This window comes from Ictalurus punctatus, chromosome 3, assembly GCF_001660625.3.
Source record: "Ictalurus punctatus breed USDA103 chromosome 3, Coco_2.0, whole genome shotgun sequence".
Lineage (NCBI taxonomy): Eukaryota > Metazoa > Chordata > Actinopteri > Siluriformes > Ictaluridae > Ictalurus > Ictalurus punctatus.
The window spans coordinates 18,309,761-18,331,283 of NC_030418.2; the positions used below are offsets into that span (position 1 = coordinate 18,309,761).

General features: G+C 39.3%; 1 protein-coding gene across 4 annotated transcripts in view; it reads right to left on the reverse strand.

Moving 5' to 3' along the window:
- prkg1a (protein kinase cGMP-dependent 1a) overlaps positions 1-21,523 on the reverse strand; it is an 88,102-nt gene that overhangs the window by 48,944 nt on the left and 17,635 nt on the right. For all 4 annotated transcript variants that reach the window (XM_017465002.2, XM_017465001.3, XM_017465005.3 and 1 more), the window contains exon 3: positions 10,790-10,903. In XM_017465002.2, coding sequence (XP_017320491.1) covers positions 10,790-10,903 — 114 coding nt within the window. The remainder of the gene's footprint in view (positions 1-10,789; positions 10,904-21,523) is intronic.

The following is a 21,523-nucleotide window of genomic DNA, read 5'->3' on the forward strand; positions in this document are numbered from 1 at the left end:
CACAGAACAGGTAAACACATTAGGGTAATCAACCAATATCAGAACAGCGTTGAAGACAGGACTAGGGCAGAAACAAAAGCACATGGAGTGAACACCAAACATAACTACTGCATCATGCTGAGAGGTGAAATCCTTGACACCTGTGAGTTTCTCATCCTATGAAATCCTTCAGCTTTTGGACAAGTATCAAAGCAGCAGTCACATTCTGAGATTTCAGTCACAATGGCACTAAATCAGCTGCCGGGAGGCATGTCATATTTTGAATTCTAAGACTCATGACCGAAAAAATTCTTTTATGATTTGCAATTTTCACTATGACATTAAAATCGACCTGAAAATAATGTAGACTTGCTTCATGTTTTAGACACTAGTATGAAAATACACTGGTCTTAAAACACATTTTCAGTGCCTACGTCTGTGAGGTTCCATTTTGTGCCTATTCATAAAAGTTCATATTACACATGTCTTACTAGTCATATCTTGCATTGAAAACAGTACTTTCTAATGTCAAGGGGCTCAATAACACAGTCACACAACATACAAACACATCCAGCAGTCAGAAAATGACAAAAGCACACATGCAAAGACACACATGTGCACATGCACACACACACTCACACACAATCAAAAAGGTCTGAGTGACTTTGACCTCTATAAGTCACTAACTAGATGAGTCAGCTACTTCTTGCACTGAATTGTACTGTGCAAAAACTCTCTTAAAATCACTCTGTAAGACACACACACACACACACGCACACAAACACATACACACACACACACACACACACACACACACACGTTACCATGGAAGCAGATAGGAGGATGATCATTTTTGCATTCAGTCTCACTAATAAACACCACCATCAGACCACCAGCCTCTTTTCATCCCACTCTCGTCTTTCTTTTCATTCTGTCATATTCCTTTGGCCCATCCTCCTCGTCCCAGTGCTCTAACCCCCTCTTCTCCCACTCAGTGAAAAGTGAATCAAGATAAAAACCCATTTTATGCCACCCCATATGTCTAGCAACAAGATGAAGTAGCAAAACTGAAATATAACTTTTTTCAACACTGATAACATCAGCATCTATAAATAGACACAAACATGTTCATGTGCATATACTCTTAGAAACTCATACAAACTTGTTCCCAGATGTGGAATATCTACCTCAGGTATAGTAAAGACTAATTTAGCCTTAGTAATACAGTTCAAACCTTTTTTGTAACAATACATGTGCTCTGGGTTACTGGCTGCCACTGTTGGGCCCTTGAGCAAGGCCCTTACCCCCCTCTGCTATTGGCTGCCATATCATGGCTGACCCTGCGTTCTGACCTCAAACTTCTAACAATCCGGGATATGCGAAGAAAAGAATTTCAGAGTGCTGTAATGTATATATGACCAATAAAGGCTTCTTCTTCTCCTCCTACATACAAAATACACTAATTATTTACATTTACCTAGAGTAAATGGATTAAGTGAGTCAAACTGAACAGTATGACTGTACATTTAATTATTTAACAAGTCATATTACCCATTACTTTGAAAATCATAAACAACTGGATACACAGGTTTAGCTCAAGACATCCAATATTATCTTCAAAAGGACAGTGTACCTGTGTCTTTTCATTTGAGGCAAACAGCATCAAACCTGCAATGACTCATCTGTCATTTGAAGAGTGAAACCAATTGATTAAACAAGTGGAATTACCATGAGCCTTCTTTGTTAGAGAGAAAACCTGCAGAAGCACTTGACAAGACTGTCATGGTTTAACCCAAAGGGACATTAAAACACCTGCAAAACTGGTCTATTGTTCATCCAAAACAGAAAAATAAATCTTCTGCCATTCTCGCATAGTCTATGGTGTCAAATTAGATTCATTCAAAAGTGCATACACATTCACTGGATTAAGTGAAGGATGTTAATTTAACAGCACAGTGGTTAAAATGTTCTTATTCAGGATATAAAATAGCCTTATCAGGATAATACTGGCTTTGTGATTCATAGCCCTCCAAGTGGAAAATAGGACAACCACATTTACAACTATCTACTTTTTTGTCTGAATTTTTTTACTGACCTTGCATAGGCAAGAGGCCATTTGAGCAACAGTAGAGTCATAATGTCTCGGCTGGCCAGAATAACAACCATGCTCTGATAAGCAGCTCAAATCAGATTTTCAGCAGTTCCAATTTGAGCCGGAAAAGCTTTTCTGCAGCTTTTTTCCAGATTCAAGTCCCATTTGCTCGTGATTTCAAAATCAAAATCAAGTCAAAGTTTGTATGTGTTTTTTTCTTCTTTTTTCTCATTATGCATCAGTTTTTGATGTCAGAAAATATATACGCAAATGCATACAACTCAACCAGTACAATACATCTAAAGCACATCTACTGTCACCACACACCTGTTTAAGTAAGGCTGTTCACTGCCTCAAGATATGTAAACATTACATTTGTAAAACATTGTGTGTAACTCCACAACCATATTTTTTAATCATGAAGCTGTAAGGGCTGCACAAACATTCTTCAGTGCTGATGTATGCAGTATATATACCTGTACATCAACCAATCATATGTCAGCAGCACAACACAGAAAATCATGCAGATATAGCTCAAGAGTACACATCAAATATCAGAATGGTGGAAAAAGTGTGATATCTGTGACTTTAACAGTGGCATGATTGTTGGTGCAAGATGGGCTGGTTTGAGTATTTCATAAACTGTTGATCTCCTGGGATTTTCACACACAACAGTCTCTAGAGTTTACACAGAATGGTACAAAAAACAAAAAACATTGAGTGAGCGACAATTCTGTGGGTGGAAACACTTTGTTGATATGAAAGGTCAGAGGAAAATGGCCAAATTGGTTCGAGCTGCCAGGAAGGATTAACTCATATAATCACTCTTTATAACCATGGTGAGCAGAAAACATTTTCTGCACACACAAAACATTGAAGCTTGAGGTGAATGGACTACAACAGCAGAAAACCACATCAGGTTCTACGCCTCTCAGACAAGAGCATCATGGGCACTGCTATCATCTGCAAATATCCAACTGTGATCCTTAGTGAACTGTTTGCTTCTCTACCCATCCTCCTCATTATATATGGGGGCAAAATACACTTTTCTGTTTTCTCTTCCTGGTCTTGTCTCCACCCCTTGTTTTCAGTTTAGGATTTCATTAGTGCATCTGTTTATACTCTGCTGTGTGATTATGTCTTTGCAAAGTCTTGTTTTGTGTGTTTTACTAAGCCTGTTTTCGCGTGTTTCATGTTTTCCATTTCAATTCTGATTGTTCTTTGATTGTCATATTATGAATATCCCCTTTTTGACGCTGCCAGCTTGTGTTTTGACCAGACAATGACTATAACTGGATTATTGGATTACCCCAAATAAAGTCACTGAGTGTATGCACTTGCGTGCTGACTTATACTGCATCAACACACACTTGTCTCATTTCATTTGTGTATTCTCCAATCTTCCCAATGATGAATGACAAAGGGAATTTAACCTCTGTGTCACCTCATATGTATGAAGCATTAAGGCCTCTTAAAAGTTCTTAAATACTGAGGAAATATTGGAAATACTTCACTTACATTTTGTTCATAAAGATTTTTAGGGATGCCAATAATTGGGACACAATTATTTTAAAAAAAAATCAATCTATTTTGATAAGCGTACTTTTACTTTCTTAGTATAAATTCAACTATGCCAAATTTCCAGAAATGATGAGGGTGAAAGTAATTGAAATACACCAGTCTGGGAAGGGTTACAAAGCTATTTCAAAGGCTTTGGGACTGAAAAGAACCGTGAGAGCCATTAGCTCCAAATGGAAAAACTCGGCACAGTAGTGAACCTTCTTAGAAGTGGCTGACCTTCCAAAATTCCTCCAAGAGCACAGCAATTACTCATCCAGCAAGTCACAAAAGACCCAAGGACAACATCAATGAACCCACAGGCCTCTCTTGCATTAATAAAGGTCATTGTTCATGACTCCACTATCAGAAAATCATTGGGAAAAACTGGCATCCATGGAAGAGTGGCGAGGTCAAAACCACTGCTAACCCAAAAGAACATCAAGGCTCATCTGAACACACCTTTATGATCCTCAAACCTTTTGGGAGAATCATCTGTGGACTGATGAGTCAAAAGTCAAAAGGTGTCCCGTTACATCTGTCGTAAACCAAACACAGAATTCCACAAAAAGAACACCATACCTACGGTCAAGCCTGGTGGTGGAAATGTGATGGTGTGGGGATGCTATGCAGCTTCAGGACCTGGGCAACTTGCAATAACTGAGGGAAACATGAATTCTGCTCTCTACCATAAATTCCTAAAGGAGAATGTCTGGTCTTCAGTTCATAAGTTAAAACTCAAGCACAACTGGATTATGCAAGACAATGATCCAAAGCATAGGAGTAAGTCCCAGTCCTAGACATAAGTGGACGACTGATATCTGAACTAACTTATTTGTCCAGCACATCCCACATCCCATTCCTGAATAATTTTTGCAGTGTGGCTTTCTGCTGAAAGAGGCCACTGCCATGAGGGAATACTGTTGCAATAAAGGGGTGTACTCTGCAACACTGTTTACGTCGGTGGTATGTGTCAAAGTAACATCCACATGAATGCCAGGACCCAAGGTTTCCCAGCATCACATTTGCCTTTTTCCCATGGTGCATCCTGATGCCTTCATTTCCTTTTGCCAACCACCTACAATATTTCCTGCAGTGGGTGTGTGTGTGTGTGTGTGTGTGTGTGTGTGTGTGTGTGTGTGTGCGTGATCTGTGAATTGTATAACTTTTACTTTGATGTCCTTAAAAAAACAATAGCACGGTCTTGTTCACCAGGTACAATGAATGGGTTGATAGGGTGTTTATATCCAATGATTGGTATGTGCTGGCAGTATGCAGGGGTCATGCTCACATCTGCCTGTGTGAAAGGAGAGATTACATGCTCAAACACAAAGCTGAGTGTGCTGTGCCGACTTGGCCAATCCATACCCCACTTCCTGCCTCAGACACTAAGCAGAGGACCAGAGCCAGCGAGCGGAGGAGCTCAGACACCGGCAAACGATAAACAGAGCCCAGGGGAGAGAGCAGGGGCCACAGCTGGGGCTTGTGATTGTGAGAGCCAGAGACAGAGGAAGAGACAAGAGTAGGGGAATAAACAGAGCTGACAGGGCAAAGAAGTGGCTGGAGGACATAATATGTGAGGGGGAAGAGGCATGTAGAATGAGAAAATAATAAAAATAAATGGAGGGAGAAGGTGAAGTGGAAATGAACAGATGAGAATCAGCCAAACATTGGGGAACCTAGGAAAGTATGAAAAGGATGGGTAAAGCAGACATGGTGGCGAATAAACCAGATACAAACCAGAAGGCAAGTGAGACAGTGATCCATCAAGAATAATTCAGTTGCATAAACATAAACACTGAGGAACAAAACATGCTCCTTCAGTCAGCTTAGTTTAAAAGGACTGTCTGGTAATGCTTAAGATCAATTACACAAGGACAGAAACAAAATTACAGATTTAAAGTCACTTAATGGATTAAGATAGGAGAGCGCATTTACAGTAATAATAATCCCCTCTCTGTCTCTGGTCATATTCTCTCAATAAATAGCTGGATAGATTGGTGGATGTGATAGCCTATTACTTAGCTGAGCAGTGGGGCATAGACAGTGCTCCTTTACTTTAAAGACCAAACAAGCTACTCTATAACTGTGATGCCTATTCAAAGACTGTCTTGCACTTTTCTTTTTCGCCATTTTTCTCTCCTCCATGTGACTCCTCCACATCTACATTTTCCCACTTTGCACCATCTCTCTTTAACATCTCTCCATCCGTTTGCTGTTAGATAAAACATGCTCTATTTCAAAACACCCTGCAGGACAGCAATTTCTAGAGCTCTCTTGAGTGCTGTAAAATTACTAATGTAACAATAAACTCAGAACAGATGCAGTTACACGGCTTTCAGACCCCTGGCTCACAGATACTGCTACATCTCCCAGGAGAAAAGCGCCTGCATGTGCTTCCTTCAGTAAACGTGTGTCAGGATAACTGAATATGAACACTGGATCAACCTACAACTACCTTTTCAAAAGATATGAAATATAATTAGATATGAGATCATTTTAAACATCAACCTCCTTTACATTTATGCAATCATGCAAATAATAAGCCCTTAAACCGATCAGCCATAACATTAAAACCAATGACAGATGACGTGAATAGCATTGATTATCTCGTGGCACCTGTCAAGGGGAGATATATTAGGCAAGTGAACAGTCAGTTCTCGAAGTTGTTGGAAGCAGGCACTATGGCCACTCATAAGGATCTGAGCAACTTTGACACGGGCAAAAGTGTGATGGCTAGATGACTGAGTCAGAGCACCTCCAAAATGGCAGGTCTCATGGGGTGTTCCCGGTAGTGTGGTAGTGGTAGTGTACCACTACCTAAGGTGGTCCAAGGAAGGACAATGGCTGAACTGGTGACAGGGTTATGGGTGCCCAAGGACCAAAGATATGCATGGGGAGCGAAGTCTGGTCTGATCCCAAAGAAGACATCAGGATTCCCTAGTGGCAGTGGCGTTTTTCAGCAGCATAATGCGCCCTGACACACTGAAAAAATTGTTCAGGAACAGTTTGAGGAACATGACAAGGAGTTCAAGTTGGCTTGGTCTTCTAAGTTCCCAGATCTCAATCCAATGAAACATCTGTGGGATGTGCTGAACAAACAAGTCAGCTCCATAGAGGCCCCACCTCACAACTTGGTGCCAGATGCCACAGGACACATTCAGAGGTCTTGTGGAGTCCATGCCTTGACGGATCAGAGCTGTTTTGGCAGCACAAGGGGACCTACATTATATTCGGCAGGTGGTTTTAATGTTATGGCTGGTCAGTGTACACACTAAGGATGCGTAATATGTTGCTTGTTAATATTATTATTATAGTTTTTGCATTTCTGATATCACCAAAGCATGCAGTAGCTCTGTGATATGTGAGCATTCCAGATAAATTGTCTGTGGGTGTAATAATCCAATTTTAAGAGGAAGAGAGAAATCAAATTGACATAATTTACTCCTTCTACCAAGTGTCAATCGGCCGTGACATTACTTCTTTGGTTTTGGACTGGCTCTATGAGCATAATGAAGCTACAGTACCAAGTACATTTTGGGCAACACAGACTCCGATAGCAACATGAGCCTAATTACTGCAGTGCCAATATTAAAGAAGAAATTATCACACATTAAACATGTCTAATTGACTACAATTAGAGTAAATATGTCATTTGTAATTTGTTGTTTTACTTAACTATTGCATTAACTGTGTCACATCACAGGTTTATTGCTTTACCAGTTTGGATTAGGGCACTTAATGAAGAAAATAATAATGAAATATTGTAGCAATATTATTGCTTCATGCTGTTCGGCAGTACTAACACACACATCAGCCTGCAAGTGTTCACACAGGCTCTATGGGGTTCTTAGACAGAGAACAAGTAATGTCTGTAAAGAGAAACTGAGCAGTGGCTTGTGACCATAGATTTTGGTCAGACAAGATGACATTAATAATCACATAAAAAAAAATTAAGTTGAGAGTTGATAACACTTGATGTGCTTAGGCTACTATCTAGTGAGTTTTTAGAGTAACCCCATAATAGGCAGTTAAGAGTCAACAGTCACCCAGCATACATCTAGCAGTTTGTTATGAGCAGTTTTATACATACATTTATTCAACTGTGATACAGCAGATGTATTTCCCACGTATGAGACGAAAACATTAGAGTTAAGTGATTAACCAGGGTTGCCAGATTTCAGCAAAATTTCCATTCCAACTTCGTCTCAAATACCCCAAAAATTACCCCAAAAAGTCAGCATGGAAAAGACATTTATTCTCTTTTTTAAAAGCTTTTTTCCACAATCCTTGCATGGCAAACAAGGTCACTGTAGTGCACAGACATTTCTGATGTACAGGATTTATTCACTCGATTTTCCCCCTTTCCCTTCATAATCTGTGTAACATATCAACAGAAATTATGCTGTATATCATAGACACACTGTCTGCACTTTATTAGATTTCAATCCGATAATTTTTTTTAACTAGCCCAGTTTGATAACCCTGTTAACTCTTCGGTTTGCTGCTCCTTCCCTGAATACGGGGAAGTATGATTCCTCCGCAAGTGGACTTCTATTAACACTTGTTGTAGTTCCCATTTTTGACCACTAAGAGCAATAATAATGCTTCATTAGACTAGAGGTCACAACTCTTAACTTGAAATCCCCTTAACTTGAAACTTCTACTTGTCAACTTGGGGTAGCCTTTCTAGTTATGAGTTCCTTCCCAGATTATGGAGTGATGTCAAATCAACATGACTGCGCACAGCATCAGAAGTAAACAAAGTAGGATTTCTTACCCTTAAATAAGTTATGCTGTATATACAAATATTTGCTCTGCATCGATCAACATACAGACATATTCACTTATTAAATCTGTAACACTGACTATACAGTTCATGGTTTTGATGAGGTAAATATACATCATTCATCAGAGTTAGCTGGCTAGCTTGTTGCTAACAAAAGACGAACATGGAGATTCCTGTGAGCACCAACTTCCCACATCTGAGGTAAGTCAAAGGCAGCGTATAATAGAAAAGCAACATCAATCAACAAAATATCAGCTGTCAAATAGCAACATTTTAAAAATTGTTGGTCACTCAAAGGGGTAATTATTATTTCGATGGAATTTAAAATGTATGAAGTTGTGAATGAGGATTGTATGAAAATTAGGGCTGCAACTAACAATTATTTTCATAATCGATTAGTTGGCTGATTATTATTATTATTGTTATTATTATTATTATTATTATTATTATTATTTTGATTAATTGGATAGGTGTGGCAAAATTTCAGTGCCTTTTTTTTTGGTTTATTTAAAATAAAATCCACAAACTTAGTGTTACAAATATAAATTCAGATTAAAAATTTATACAACTGTTTCTCCAAAACAGAAAAGAACCAAACACACACACACACACACACACACACACACACACACACACACACACACGAATATATATTATAATTTAGGACTGTAGTTTAATCCGGTGCTTTTTGTGAATCCATAAAAAAATCATGCATAAGTACTTATATATAATATGAATATAATCTAACCAAATTAGATAAATATAAATAATAATTTTTTATGGATACACAAAAAGCACTGAATTAAACTACAGTCCTAAATTAATAATAAAAACTCACTTTCACTGCACCTTGTGGTTTCTCTTACTCGCTGCCTTTAGACATATTATTTTACTTTTGATCATAGTGTTTTAATTAGACATTACAGATCTTACTTGCGCTACACTCTGTATCACCGCGTCTGCATCACGCGTGAGGAGCAACGCGGCCTCGTTACTAACACATCACTTCTGTTATAATAAACAACAGAATTTACACTGCAAGCGCGCAAATACAACATATAACGACAATAAACTGGAATTAAATGAAACCTTTTAAGCAACTTGCGACCGCATCACTGTCATGCTTCCGTGCTGCAGAAACTCCGCTTTATAAAGTTTATACATCTTCTCGGCAGAGTTTAATATAGAATGCTCCCTGCCTTAGAGGACACACACTTTCTTCCTCAGTCACGTTATGATTTCGCCTCCATCTGATGAGGACTGAGGTCATGTTGGGAATAAAAGGTAACACTGACAGAAAGTAAACTGAAGAACGTCAGTGTCGGTGACTCTGAGGCTAAAGCTAGCGGTGTCGCATTACGTGCGTGTGACATCAAGCGGCGTCGACTAGGAAGTGGCTTATAGCTCCGGTTAGTAAAATCCCGCTAGTGTTATATTTGAGATGATATTACCTTTCTGAAATTCACATACTAGATGGTAGAGTACTTCGACCACAGTGTAAGTGTATAGTACGTTATTTGGGACACAACTTTAGTATTTATTCTCCGAAGCGTGTTTTTGGAACCAAAGTAATGTAATGAGTAAATCTCCCTCGTGCCACGCGCAGACCAACCAATTGATAATGAGATTCGTTGACAACGATTTTCATAATGGATTATTATCGATTTTATCGATTAGTTGTTGCAGCTCTAATGAAAATTAACATTTGTTGAATGGCTGATATACTGTACATGTTGGGCCTTTTCCCCACCTGACCCTATGGATGAGCTGCCACTGGAGAAACTTGAAGGGAGGAAACTGCACCGAATAACTGAAAATCAAGTTATTTGTCTTTCCCACCATTATATCAGTCACCTCTCTCAGTCAGACCTGCACTTATCTATCAAAAGTCACATTTTTAGCAATTAACAGAACCTTTCACTCAGACCCACTGTGTGGTTACAATCTGCAAATTGTGCTTTTACTTACATGATATTAAACTTCTATCTAAAGCTTAGAAATATAATTAGTGTATGAAATTTGTACAAGTCAGTTTCACTTGAACCTTTTCAACTTGGTGCAAATATTAAAGAGCAGAGAGAGCTGAAATAATACCTGTGCCAATCCAAAGATAGGTTTGAGCATAGAGCTTTCATTTGTGAAGGTAATAATGAGTATCCTCTGCATCACAGTGACTGGGGTCGTTTTAATCTCGCCAAAAGAACAATACTGTCAAAGAACTCATTTACATGCACCTCATTACATGATAACAGGCAAATGGCCACAAGTCTCAACACAGAACTGTTACTGGTTCACAGAATGGTTGTGCATGTGTGTCTGTGTGTGTGTGTGTGTGTGCATGTGTGTGTGTGTGCGTGTGTGTGTGTACTCACTCTTCACTGTGGCCGTTCGTGTGCAATTATAAAGGATGGCAAGCTCTCCAAACACTTTCCCAGGCCCCATAGTGCATAGCTTCAAGCCTTCTTTTGTTACCTCCACTTTACCATCTGCAAGAAATCAAGTTCAGGTTAAAGAGGAAAATGTTGTTTAGGTCAAACACAGACAAACACAAAAGCTATCACCCTGTGCTATTTATTAGGCAATTTATTTCGCTGAATGAAAACACATTATCATCAAGCATGAAATATCATTTAAGCACTGAAGATAAAATGTTATAAATGCCTTGGTCCATGTTTCTTATTGTAACCTCTTTAACAGTTCTTCCTCTTACTTCTTTCATGGTGTCTCAGGTTATAAGATTTGATTTGACTCAAGCCTTTATTTAAAAAAAAAAAAAAAAAAAAAAAAAACATTGTACAAACACAAAAGAATAACATGACTAAACATTGTGAATAGGAATAAGATGGGTTTGTTGTACTGAGGAAGCTCACAATGGGATAATGATTGCATGTTTGTGATGTGTGATCACATTTCATGGCTAAGCCTCCGCACATGCATGTGAACAGTGGCAGATGTGTTTGCACTGTGCTCCTTTTCAGTGCCGAAAACACTTTCGTTTAGATAACTTTCACTTCAAATTCATCTCTCTCTCTAATTCTCTCTCACCTTCTGACAGAGATGCTATCAACTGCCAAACAGATAAAAGCAACCTTTCAGTACTATTACATAAACACAAATACTGTTCTTATGTCACTGTTTAATTTTGATGAACTGTCAAAATGAAACATGTATGGGTTATTTGAAATATAACACAAAGCACACTATGACACAGTAAAAATATTATGAGACATAAATGTGTAAATGAGGGTGTTTTTTTTTCCTTTTTCAAATTATGAACAGTCAGTGAACACAAGTGAATGACAGCCTGCTAGTCAAGAACATTCTAAAAGTAAAGAAGGTATGAAGGACATCTCTGACTGCTAAAGGACAGCGGTACCAAAGAGGAAATAGAAGAAAATCCAAAAGGGAGAGAAGAAAAGATTTACGATAGTTCTTTCTATTGGCTATATAAAAGAATCATTAAAAGAATCATAAAACACAAAGGGAATGAGCACATAATCCTTGGTTAAGTGAGCAGATAGGGAGATATCCATCTGGCTTTAACTTGAAGTAGCCTTCATCTGTCATGAGAGAGTGGACACTGACTTCACTCTTAGTTTAAACCTGACTCTAATATTGGTTAAAACCAGGGCTGCACCGGTCCAATTATATCATTTTCAATGTGATATTGAAACCTGAGAACTGTTCAATACCCAATACTGCTATCCTTACAGCTGCACAACCTTTACTGTGCAAGATATTCCAAAGTAGTTTTAAGAAGCATCACAGACATAATGGAGGCCGATATCAGTCAAAATTCCACGAAATTTTATGACATAAAATATGTCTTTTATAGTTATTTTGGAAAAAATGTAAAACCTGAATTAATACCAGATCAACATTTCAGAGCCGAATCAAACCAACACTGTTATTCAGGATTACACTAGTGTAGGGCTGCACAATTAATCGGATATCGATCACGATCACGATTTTGACTGCCCACGATTAAATGAACATGATCGACTGCGATATTAAAGTTTAAATTTCGTCCTTTGTTCATAGAAAAGTCCACTGCAGATCAAATATAAGCGCTTCCTAAACTTACAGCCAATCACCATATAGTGGCGCAGGGATGACATCATTTTGTAGCGCCAAAACCCGGAAATGGGGTTAGCATTTTTGTGCTCCAGCGGCCAGCTTCGCTGCGTGCTCCAGCGCTTTGCTTGAGGGGAAATCATGAAACTAACATGATGCTAAATTGCACTACAGGGGTTGTCGGGGACATTAAACGTCATCACGCCGAACAGGAAAAAGCTTTGCAGATAAACTCAGGGCTCTATAGTGCCACCCTTTCACTCGCATTTGCAATTGAAAAGTATTTTGTGCGACTGTGAATAAATAGTTAGGCGCACCGGTGCAAGTGAAGTGTTCGGAGTTGTATAATACAATCGGAATAAAAACTACAGGAAGTCCAAAATGCATCTACACCGCGCAACACTTACTTTCACACTGCTTTTCATCTCCTCAGTCAATCGAATAATTGTGTAAATACTGCAGAGAATCCATTATGATGAAGAGAGTAATTCTGTACATCATCTGCTTCTCTCAACTCTCCGATCTCAAAACCGCCATCTTTTATTGATCCCGCAAAATGGCCTAAACTTGCACATACTCGTGTAGACACAGCGGCTTCGCGCGGAGTAATTAATAATAATGCTAATGCTACAAGGTGGGTTTACTTCTTAAATAATTCCTCACCAATCATAATCAAGAGTGGCAACTCTTCAGTCTGTAAACATACAGCACGCCGCCGATCTCCTTCACTAACTCTAATTCACTTCATTTAAACTCACGGTTGCCAGATATCACTAGAAAAGTCAACTCGAGGTTCCATGTTTTGATTTAATCCCCCCAAAACACAATATTAGCAGCAGACATGGACAATGTACTGGGGTACTGATCTAAAACTGATAAACAAACAAACAGAAAACTAATAAAATGTAAAGACCGAAAATGTGCTTAGTTATAAATAAATAAATTAATATAAAAAACAGATATTATAATAACTTCATTAAATACAAATAAAATGAGAAATTAAATGATGTTTAATTACTATTAGTTGTATTTAATATCAATTTGACATTAAGCTTAGTACACTATTTCCTTAGAAAGCTATTAGCCTTTTTTCTAATGTGGATCATGCTTGTGTTAGTTTGCTTTTAATTAGGACACTTTTATTGTTTAAGACATTTAAAATATATATTTTATGCTTGTTTATTTATCAATTAAATAATAGTATTTCTCATTGCTATTATTTTAATTCAATTAACAGTGACCATGAGCAGAGAGCTTAAATTTAACTGTTTATGACCTCTTGATTAAAGTTTAAACCAAAAAAAAGATTGGTATCTGGATCGGTATAGGTCGTAAAAATCCTGATCGGAGCATCTGTAATGAACACGATTAAACTAAAGCACTTTGCATCTGATGAGTAAATGAACTCACCCAATCACATCCTATATGAGATTATTCAGATATATATACACTATATATACAGAGCGGTTCCAGAACTGACTCCAGCCCAGAACCATGACAGTGGAAAATGTCTAATAGTGTAGCTTTAAATATATTTAAAAGGAGCTGACTTCAAAGACTGAACATTGATGTTTATTGTATTTGTTTACAAGGTGGAACAGGTTAATGGTTGGTTTTTGCATACAGTCTGTAAAATTAACTGAAAATATTAAATTTAGTTTATCAGAAGGCAAATTAATGTGTCTTGGCTCACACTATGTTCCTAAATTCTGTCATAATTGCTCAAGTTTTCTCATGCCTATTTATATTTACTTATATTGTGGCACATTAACGTTACCATCTCTAAAATAAATTTTAAAAATGTAAAAATAAATAAATACATAAATAAATAAATAAACTTCAACTGTGCTCCTAAATTTTTGTAATTAGGAGCACAAGTGCTCCTAAAAGAAATTGTCTTGCGTCTCTCCTCCTGTAAACACTGTGAAAGATTTGTACAATAGCAGGAATGTAGCACAACATGGAGGTGAAAGCAGTGGTCTGTTCATTTAAATGTGAAAATGCAATAAAAATATGTTGTCCCTAAAATAAATGAATAATCGTGATAAATAATCGAGATCTCAATATTGATCAAAATAATCAGGATTATCATTTTGGCCATAATCGTTCAGCCCTACACCAGTGTATAACTAGTTACAACACTCAACTGCCTGTTTGAGCAAGTCACAAAATCTCATTACTGAATATCCACCGGAGCAGACTGAAGAGCAGTGGCGACTCATAGGGCAGGTGGGGTAGAGGCCAACCATTTATATCAACTGTTCAACAAATGTTCCATACATGCAACCTCCATACTTTTTACATTCTTTTACAATACTAACTACCTCTTTTGAATGACCAATGATTTAAAATGATACGCCCCATGATACACAATCATGGGGCAACATGTTCACTGCCCCCTTTAGCTCCATATAGGTATTATTGCACATAGTGGTCAAATATTGGGGCAGGAATAAAGCTGAACCATGTTCAGTGGAAGAGAGGCAGACAGGACAGTTAATGACGGGGTTCCCTAGGTGGGCTTATTTAAACATAGCCCACAATCGCCAAGATTGTTTTATAGCAAATCATCGGAATTAAATCTAATTCATGTCCACAAAAATCAAAGGGTAAGTGCAGACTCTGTGCGTAAGATGTACATAACTATTACTATTGTAAATACATTGCAAAGATTGAGAGAAGATAATGTCTTTACAGCAGCAATATGTATGCAAGAAGAAAATGTCTTCCCAATTTTTTCCCAATCTAGTTTCAGGTCGTTTGCATGGTTTTTGAGATGTAGTTAGGCAGGAAATTTTGCTGAAACCAGTCAGCCCTGGTTAATGATAATACCTTGAACACAGTTAAACAAGTGTATCTAAAACTCTTCAAAACAAGTTGTCCGACTGTACACTAGATGACTATTGTCAACTCTCAACTGCTTATTAAGGGGTAACTTGCAATAGGAAAAAAAATCATTTTAAAAAATCACTAGATAGTAGCCTATAGCATTAGTCAAGTGTGATAGCCTCTTGACATAATTTTGTTTGAGGCTATGTTGCTATTAATGTAGTCCTGTCCAACGAAAAACTATGATCATGAGCCGTGCTGCTGAACACACACGCTTATGTGATGGGCTACACCCACTCATACACAAGCTATCCACACACAACTCCCCATGTGTTCTCACCAGACAGCAGTGTCATAACAAAAGCTGCCACATGATGATAAAACCATTATAATGTCAGGCATAGAAAGATACTAAATCATAGAAAGAGAGAAAGAGAGAGAGAATGAGAGTAAGTAAGATCTCTCTTGTATAAAGGGGCCATAGAGCATGTACCTCTTTCTTTGAGGGAGGGAGGTTTTTAGAGCCGTCATTTTCTGGTCTGGAAAAAAAAAGACAGCAGTAAGCGGCCAATTTTAGACCTGCGTCATCTGAACCGTACTCTTCGGACATACAGGTTCAGGATGTTGATGCTCAAACTTATCGTTCCACAGATTCAGTCCGAGGACTGGTTTGTGACGATAGATCTAAAAGACGCATATTTCCACATAGCAATATTGCCCAGTCACAGGAAGTTCCTGAGGTGTGCGTTTGGAGGCAACGCATACCAATATTGAGCTCTTCCCTTTGGTTTAGCTTTATCCTCTCACACCTTCACAAAGTGCATCATAGAGATGTAACAGTATGAAAATTTCATATCATGATTATTGTGACCAAAACTATCACGGTTATCAGTATTATCACGGTATTGTTAAAATGTGCTGAAAATGTACAAAAAGTACTGATACACACACTGAAATCATTTAAACAGGGTTTATATTTGACTATAAAGTGATGGATGATTGTCATTAGGCTTGCTGTGATCATTTAGTTCAGGTAAGAGGGCATGGCTGAAGGAGGACCAAATCCAAAGTGTGGTCATATTTTGGATTTTATAAAAATGCTGAGGGATACTTAATAGAAGATGGTAACCCTGTCTGCAGAGCTTGCCAGCAGAAAACTGCTGTGAAAGGGAGCTTTAGCGCTTTGTTGGTGCTTCATTGGCGCTTTTACCGCTTTTCCCCACGTTTTTAAATCGATTATGAATTCCCATGTGTCTGTGCGCATTTCACTTTCGCTTTCAAATTAGAGGGAATTCGGGGCGCAATTGCTTTAATGGTGGATTCATTATTATTCTTAATGAAAAACACAGCAACAACAAAATAGTACAATGATAGACTCGCTTATATTAAATCAAAGCTTCCGTCATCAGCTCGCCTCACTTTCGTCACGTGATAAATGAAATCTGACTGTTGCTGATCTGTGCAGTGACTCTGACTCATTCGGCTCATGCTGAATTGAGCAGACGTGTAAAGTTTTTAATTGTAATGTCCGTTTTCACGCTCAAAAAACAATATTGCATTCTGCGTCTGCGTCAGACTCATGCTGGGTTTTAATGATAATGAAATGTGACACGGTAATACTAACCGATTGTGAATTTTATTGTGAAACTGGTAACCGTTTCATCCTTAGTACATGGATGCTGCTCTGGCTCCATTGCGAGACCAGAGCATCCGTGTACTAAACTACCTGGACTGGTTAATTCTAGCGTGGTCCAGGAAGGTGGTCCATAGAGATGTTGTTCTCGCCCACATAAGGAACTTGGGACTTGGGTTTAACCTCAAGACAAGTATGCTTTCTCCAGTTCAGAGGATGACTTTTCTAGGGTTATATGGGATTCGAATATGATGAGAGCATGTCTATCCCCAACGTGCGTAGGGTCAATCCTATAAACATTGAGCAAGAATAAGTTAGGTCTGGGCATCCCCTCCAGTCTCTTACGAGAGACTGTTAGGGGCTTATGGCAGCAGCAGCCAACATCATACCATTGGGCCTATTGCACATAAGACCATTTCAGTGGTGATTGAAAAGTTGGGGATTTCATCCGAGGACAAAACCCCTATGAGTACTCAGTGTCATGCGGCGATGTATATGTGCTCTGAGAACTTGGAGGTATCCCCAGTTTCTAGCCTCGGGTCACACTCTAGGGGTGTCTCTTTATCGCAAGACAGTAATGATAGACGCCAACCTTACAGGTTGCAGTGCGATCTTAAATGGCTGTCCAGCTCACAGTTTCTGGAGCGGTCCTCATCTAGATCTAGAGTGGCAAATAAATTGCATAGAAATGTGTGCCCTATTCCTAGCACTGAAATTCTTTCTTCCTCAGTTAATAGGTCACCATATGTTAGTTATGAGAAACAATACAGCAGTGATCTCATATATCAACCACCAGGAAGGGTTACGTTCATGTCCCCTGTTCAGGCAGGCTCAACTAATTCTTCTCTAGACAGAGGGAAAGATTTTGTCAGTGAGTGCAATGTACATTCCGGGCAACCAGAATATGGTGGCAGACATCTTGTCGAGGCAGGGGCTGAGGCCCGGGGATTGAGGGCTCCACCCACAAGTGGTGGAGTCCATATGGCGGAGGTTCAGCTGAGTGGTCGTGGATGTGTTTGCCTCTGTGGAGAAAACACACTACCCGCTGTGGTTCATCTTCACTCCTTCCACACCATTAGGGCTGGATGCCATGGTACACATGGCCGAGGTCACAACTGTACGCCTTTCACCCGATTGCTCTGCTCCCACAAGTTCTAACAAGAGACTGCCAAGACCGTCTAAATCTGCTGCTAACAGCACCTTATTGGCCAGCTTGAATATGGTTCTCGGAGAAATATCTATGCTGGACGGCACTCCCTGGGAGATTCCCGTATACAGGGATCTATTGTCTCAAGCCAGAGATTTGATTTGTCACCCTTGTCCGGATCTATGGAAACTGTGGGTCTGGCCCCTGAGTGACACCAGCTCATAGATTCCGGTCTCTCAACTGAGGTTGTAGAGACCATGTTAAACGCTAGAGCACCATCCATGAGAAAATTGTATCGTTCGAGTGGCAACTTTTTGTATCATGGTGTAAGAAATGTCAGTTAGACCCAGTAAACTACGCAATAGCTACAGTCCTAGAGTTCTTACAGGAACGTTTCTCAGCAGGGTTGGCTCCTTCTACAATTAAGGTCTACATGGCCGCCATTTCGGCCAGCCACGCCCCGTTGATGGAGCCTCTGTGGGGCAACATCCCCTAACACTGAGGTTTATGCATGGTGTCATACGGCTAAGGCCAATCTGCAGACCACACATACCTTCCTGGGACCTTTCTGTGGTCCTGGAAGTTGTGTCAGGCGTCCCATTTGAGCCCTTAGGGTCAGCTTCAGAGAAGCTTCAGACTCTAAAGCTAGCTCTTCTGACATCTCTCAAGCGAGTAGGAGATCTACAAGCTCTCTCTGTTGCCCCTCCCTGCCTCGACTTTGCCCCTGGATTAGCCAAGGCCTTCCTATATCCTAAGGCAGACTATATTCCTAAAGTTCCCTACATCTGCTGCCCAGCCGGTAGTGTTGCAGTGGTGCAGAAAAACTGCACCTACTGTGTCCAGTAAGTGTTCTTTATACTTCCATCCACTGTTCTGGCCAGTGGCATAAGTCACAGCTGGTTTGCTTTGGCAGTGACAGTAGGGATGATGCTGTGTCAAAGCAGCACATCTCTAATTGGACAGTGGAAGCAATCTCTATTGCTTATGAGGTGCCGCACACATTCATTCAATATTACAGTCTGGACATGGATTTCACACCAGGCTCAAGGGTCTATTAGTGACCCTCAGACACAGACCTTTTTGGACAGACCACATCCTCAGTATGTCGGAGTGGGTATACTTGTTCCTACAGTGTTAAGCTCATGCAATGTTGAGTTGACATTGAAAGGGAATGTCTGGGGTATGCATGTGACCCTGTTGCCTGAGAAGGGAACGAGACATTGCGTAGCTTTGTCATACTGGGGTATGCGTGTAAATTGCGTTTTCACTACAGACAAAGAAAAGATGACGTAGTTTACAGGCACCGTTTATAGTTACGCAATGCGTTAAATGCCACGTCACCTGGCCATGGCAAACCTATAAAAATTGGCATGATTTTTCAGACTTCACGCACGAAGGCTCTCCCACAGCGTTGAGCTCATGCAACGTCTCGTTCCCTTCTCAGGGACCAGGGTTACATGCGTAACCCAGACTTTTAGTTTATGTGAGGTAAGTAGTAGGAAAAACTTATCCCTTAGGACCCTAGCCAGTTTTTCAGCATTTTCACTTCCTATTTACTACAGGCGCAGCATGGTGGTGCAGTGATAGTGGTGCCACTTCAAACTTTCTTTCACTGTCTGTGTTCAGTTTCTGTACATGTTCTCCCCATGTGCATGTTCATGCCAGTTCTCCAGTTTCCTCCCATACCCACTTAAACCCTCAGTTAAGGTCACCACAAAGACAGAATTCAAATCTAGAATATAGCTATATATAACAGTTGCTTCTCCCCTTAGATGAAAAAAAAGGATTAAACTTCTTTGGTCATAAGCATCATTCATGAACTCATGCATACACAATGTTGCTAACAGGATGTGTTCCAGCTGTTGCCAACAGGATATGTTCGTGCTCACACTCTTTTCCCCCAATAGGGCCTGCAGAATTGGCAATAGGAAGTTCAGAGTCAGCCTTTAGGTCAAACAATGTGTTCTTTTTTTCTCAACACATGCTGTCCCACAACACTAATGATCCAAAAGAGCAGGAAGTCATGTACAAGCAACATGACCTCTGCCCACTCTTTGAGCTGTGCACAGGAAGTTATGACTCTTGTAGTCAAGAAACAAAACATTCTGCTTTACAGAGCTTGTCACGTTTTCTCTCATACTCCAATCCACTACTACTAAAAAGTAAATAAAACATCATGCTTATAATTTCTAAATGGGGTTAAATGATCAGCCAGAAAGCAAGATAACTCCTTTATGAGAGCACTTTTTTTATTTACAGTGATAATATACAATAGGTGAAAGTTAACTACAAAAATATACATTTAATGAATTATTTGGGACTCATGATAATTACATTTGTGCTTGCTGATCATTTTCTATGTGCACACAAATAATACTTTTGAAGTGATATCTGATCAGAAAATACAGAAATTAATTTATTTTAATCAAGAGCAGTATAGATATGTACAGCAATAATGGTTCAATATTTAGTATTCAAATTAAATATTCACTATATCTATAAATTCAGTCTTGCATTAGAACATCATGTACTTCATCTACACAGATTATGTCTTATTCAGCTGAGTGACCAGTGAAGCAAGAAAGACGAATATTACTTAATTCCCAGTGAATATTGTCATGTTTGTTCTGTCTCACTCATAACGAGAAATGTTTAAAAGCAATTAAGTCATTTCTTCTAGTCCTAATTCAGTGCAAATCACAAAGAATTCAGCACCTGATCAATGGGCTCTAAATACCACAAGAAATATAATGACATAAAGGACACAGGTTCACTGAACGGCATAAACTTTGCAATGGAATAAAACAACATGACAGAAAAATATATTAAATGAGAGGAAATTATTTTTTGTTTATATTTCATACTGCACATGAAATGAATGAAATACAGCATATACGCTATAGAGTCAAAAGGTGGTGTTGGGTTTTTTTTCGGACTCCTGATCATTACATCCATATATGGGCATTCCCCTAACTTGGTCTTGGTATGCTGTAGCTCTGTGGATAAGACATTTGCTTTGGGATTCTCTGGATAAGGGCATCTGCCAAATGCCATAAATGTAAATTTCCCTTCACTAGAGCTAAGTGTCCCAAACCTTTTCCAGCATGACAATGCCCCAGTGCACAAAGCGAAGTCCATGAAGACACGGTTTGCCAAAGTTGGAATGGAAGAACTCAAGTGGCCTTGCACAGAGCCTTGACCTCAACCCCACTGAACAAGAGCACTGACATGCCCCAGGTCTTGTAGCACAACATCGGTTCTTGACCTCACAAATGATTTTGTGGCTGAATGGGCAAATCCCCACAGCCATGCTCCAAAATCAAATGGAAAGCCTTCCCGGAAAAGTGGAGATTATTATAACAGCAAAGGGGGACTAAATCTGGAATGGGATGCTCAAATAGCACATATGTGATGTGATGGTCA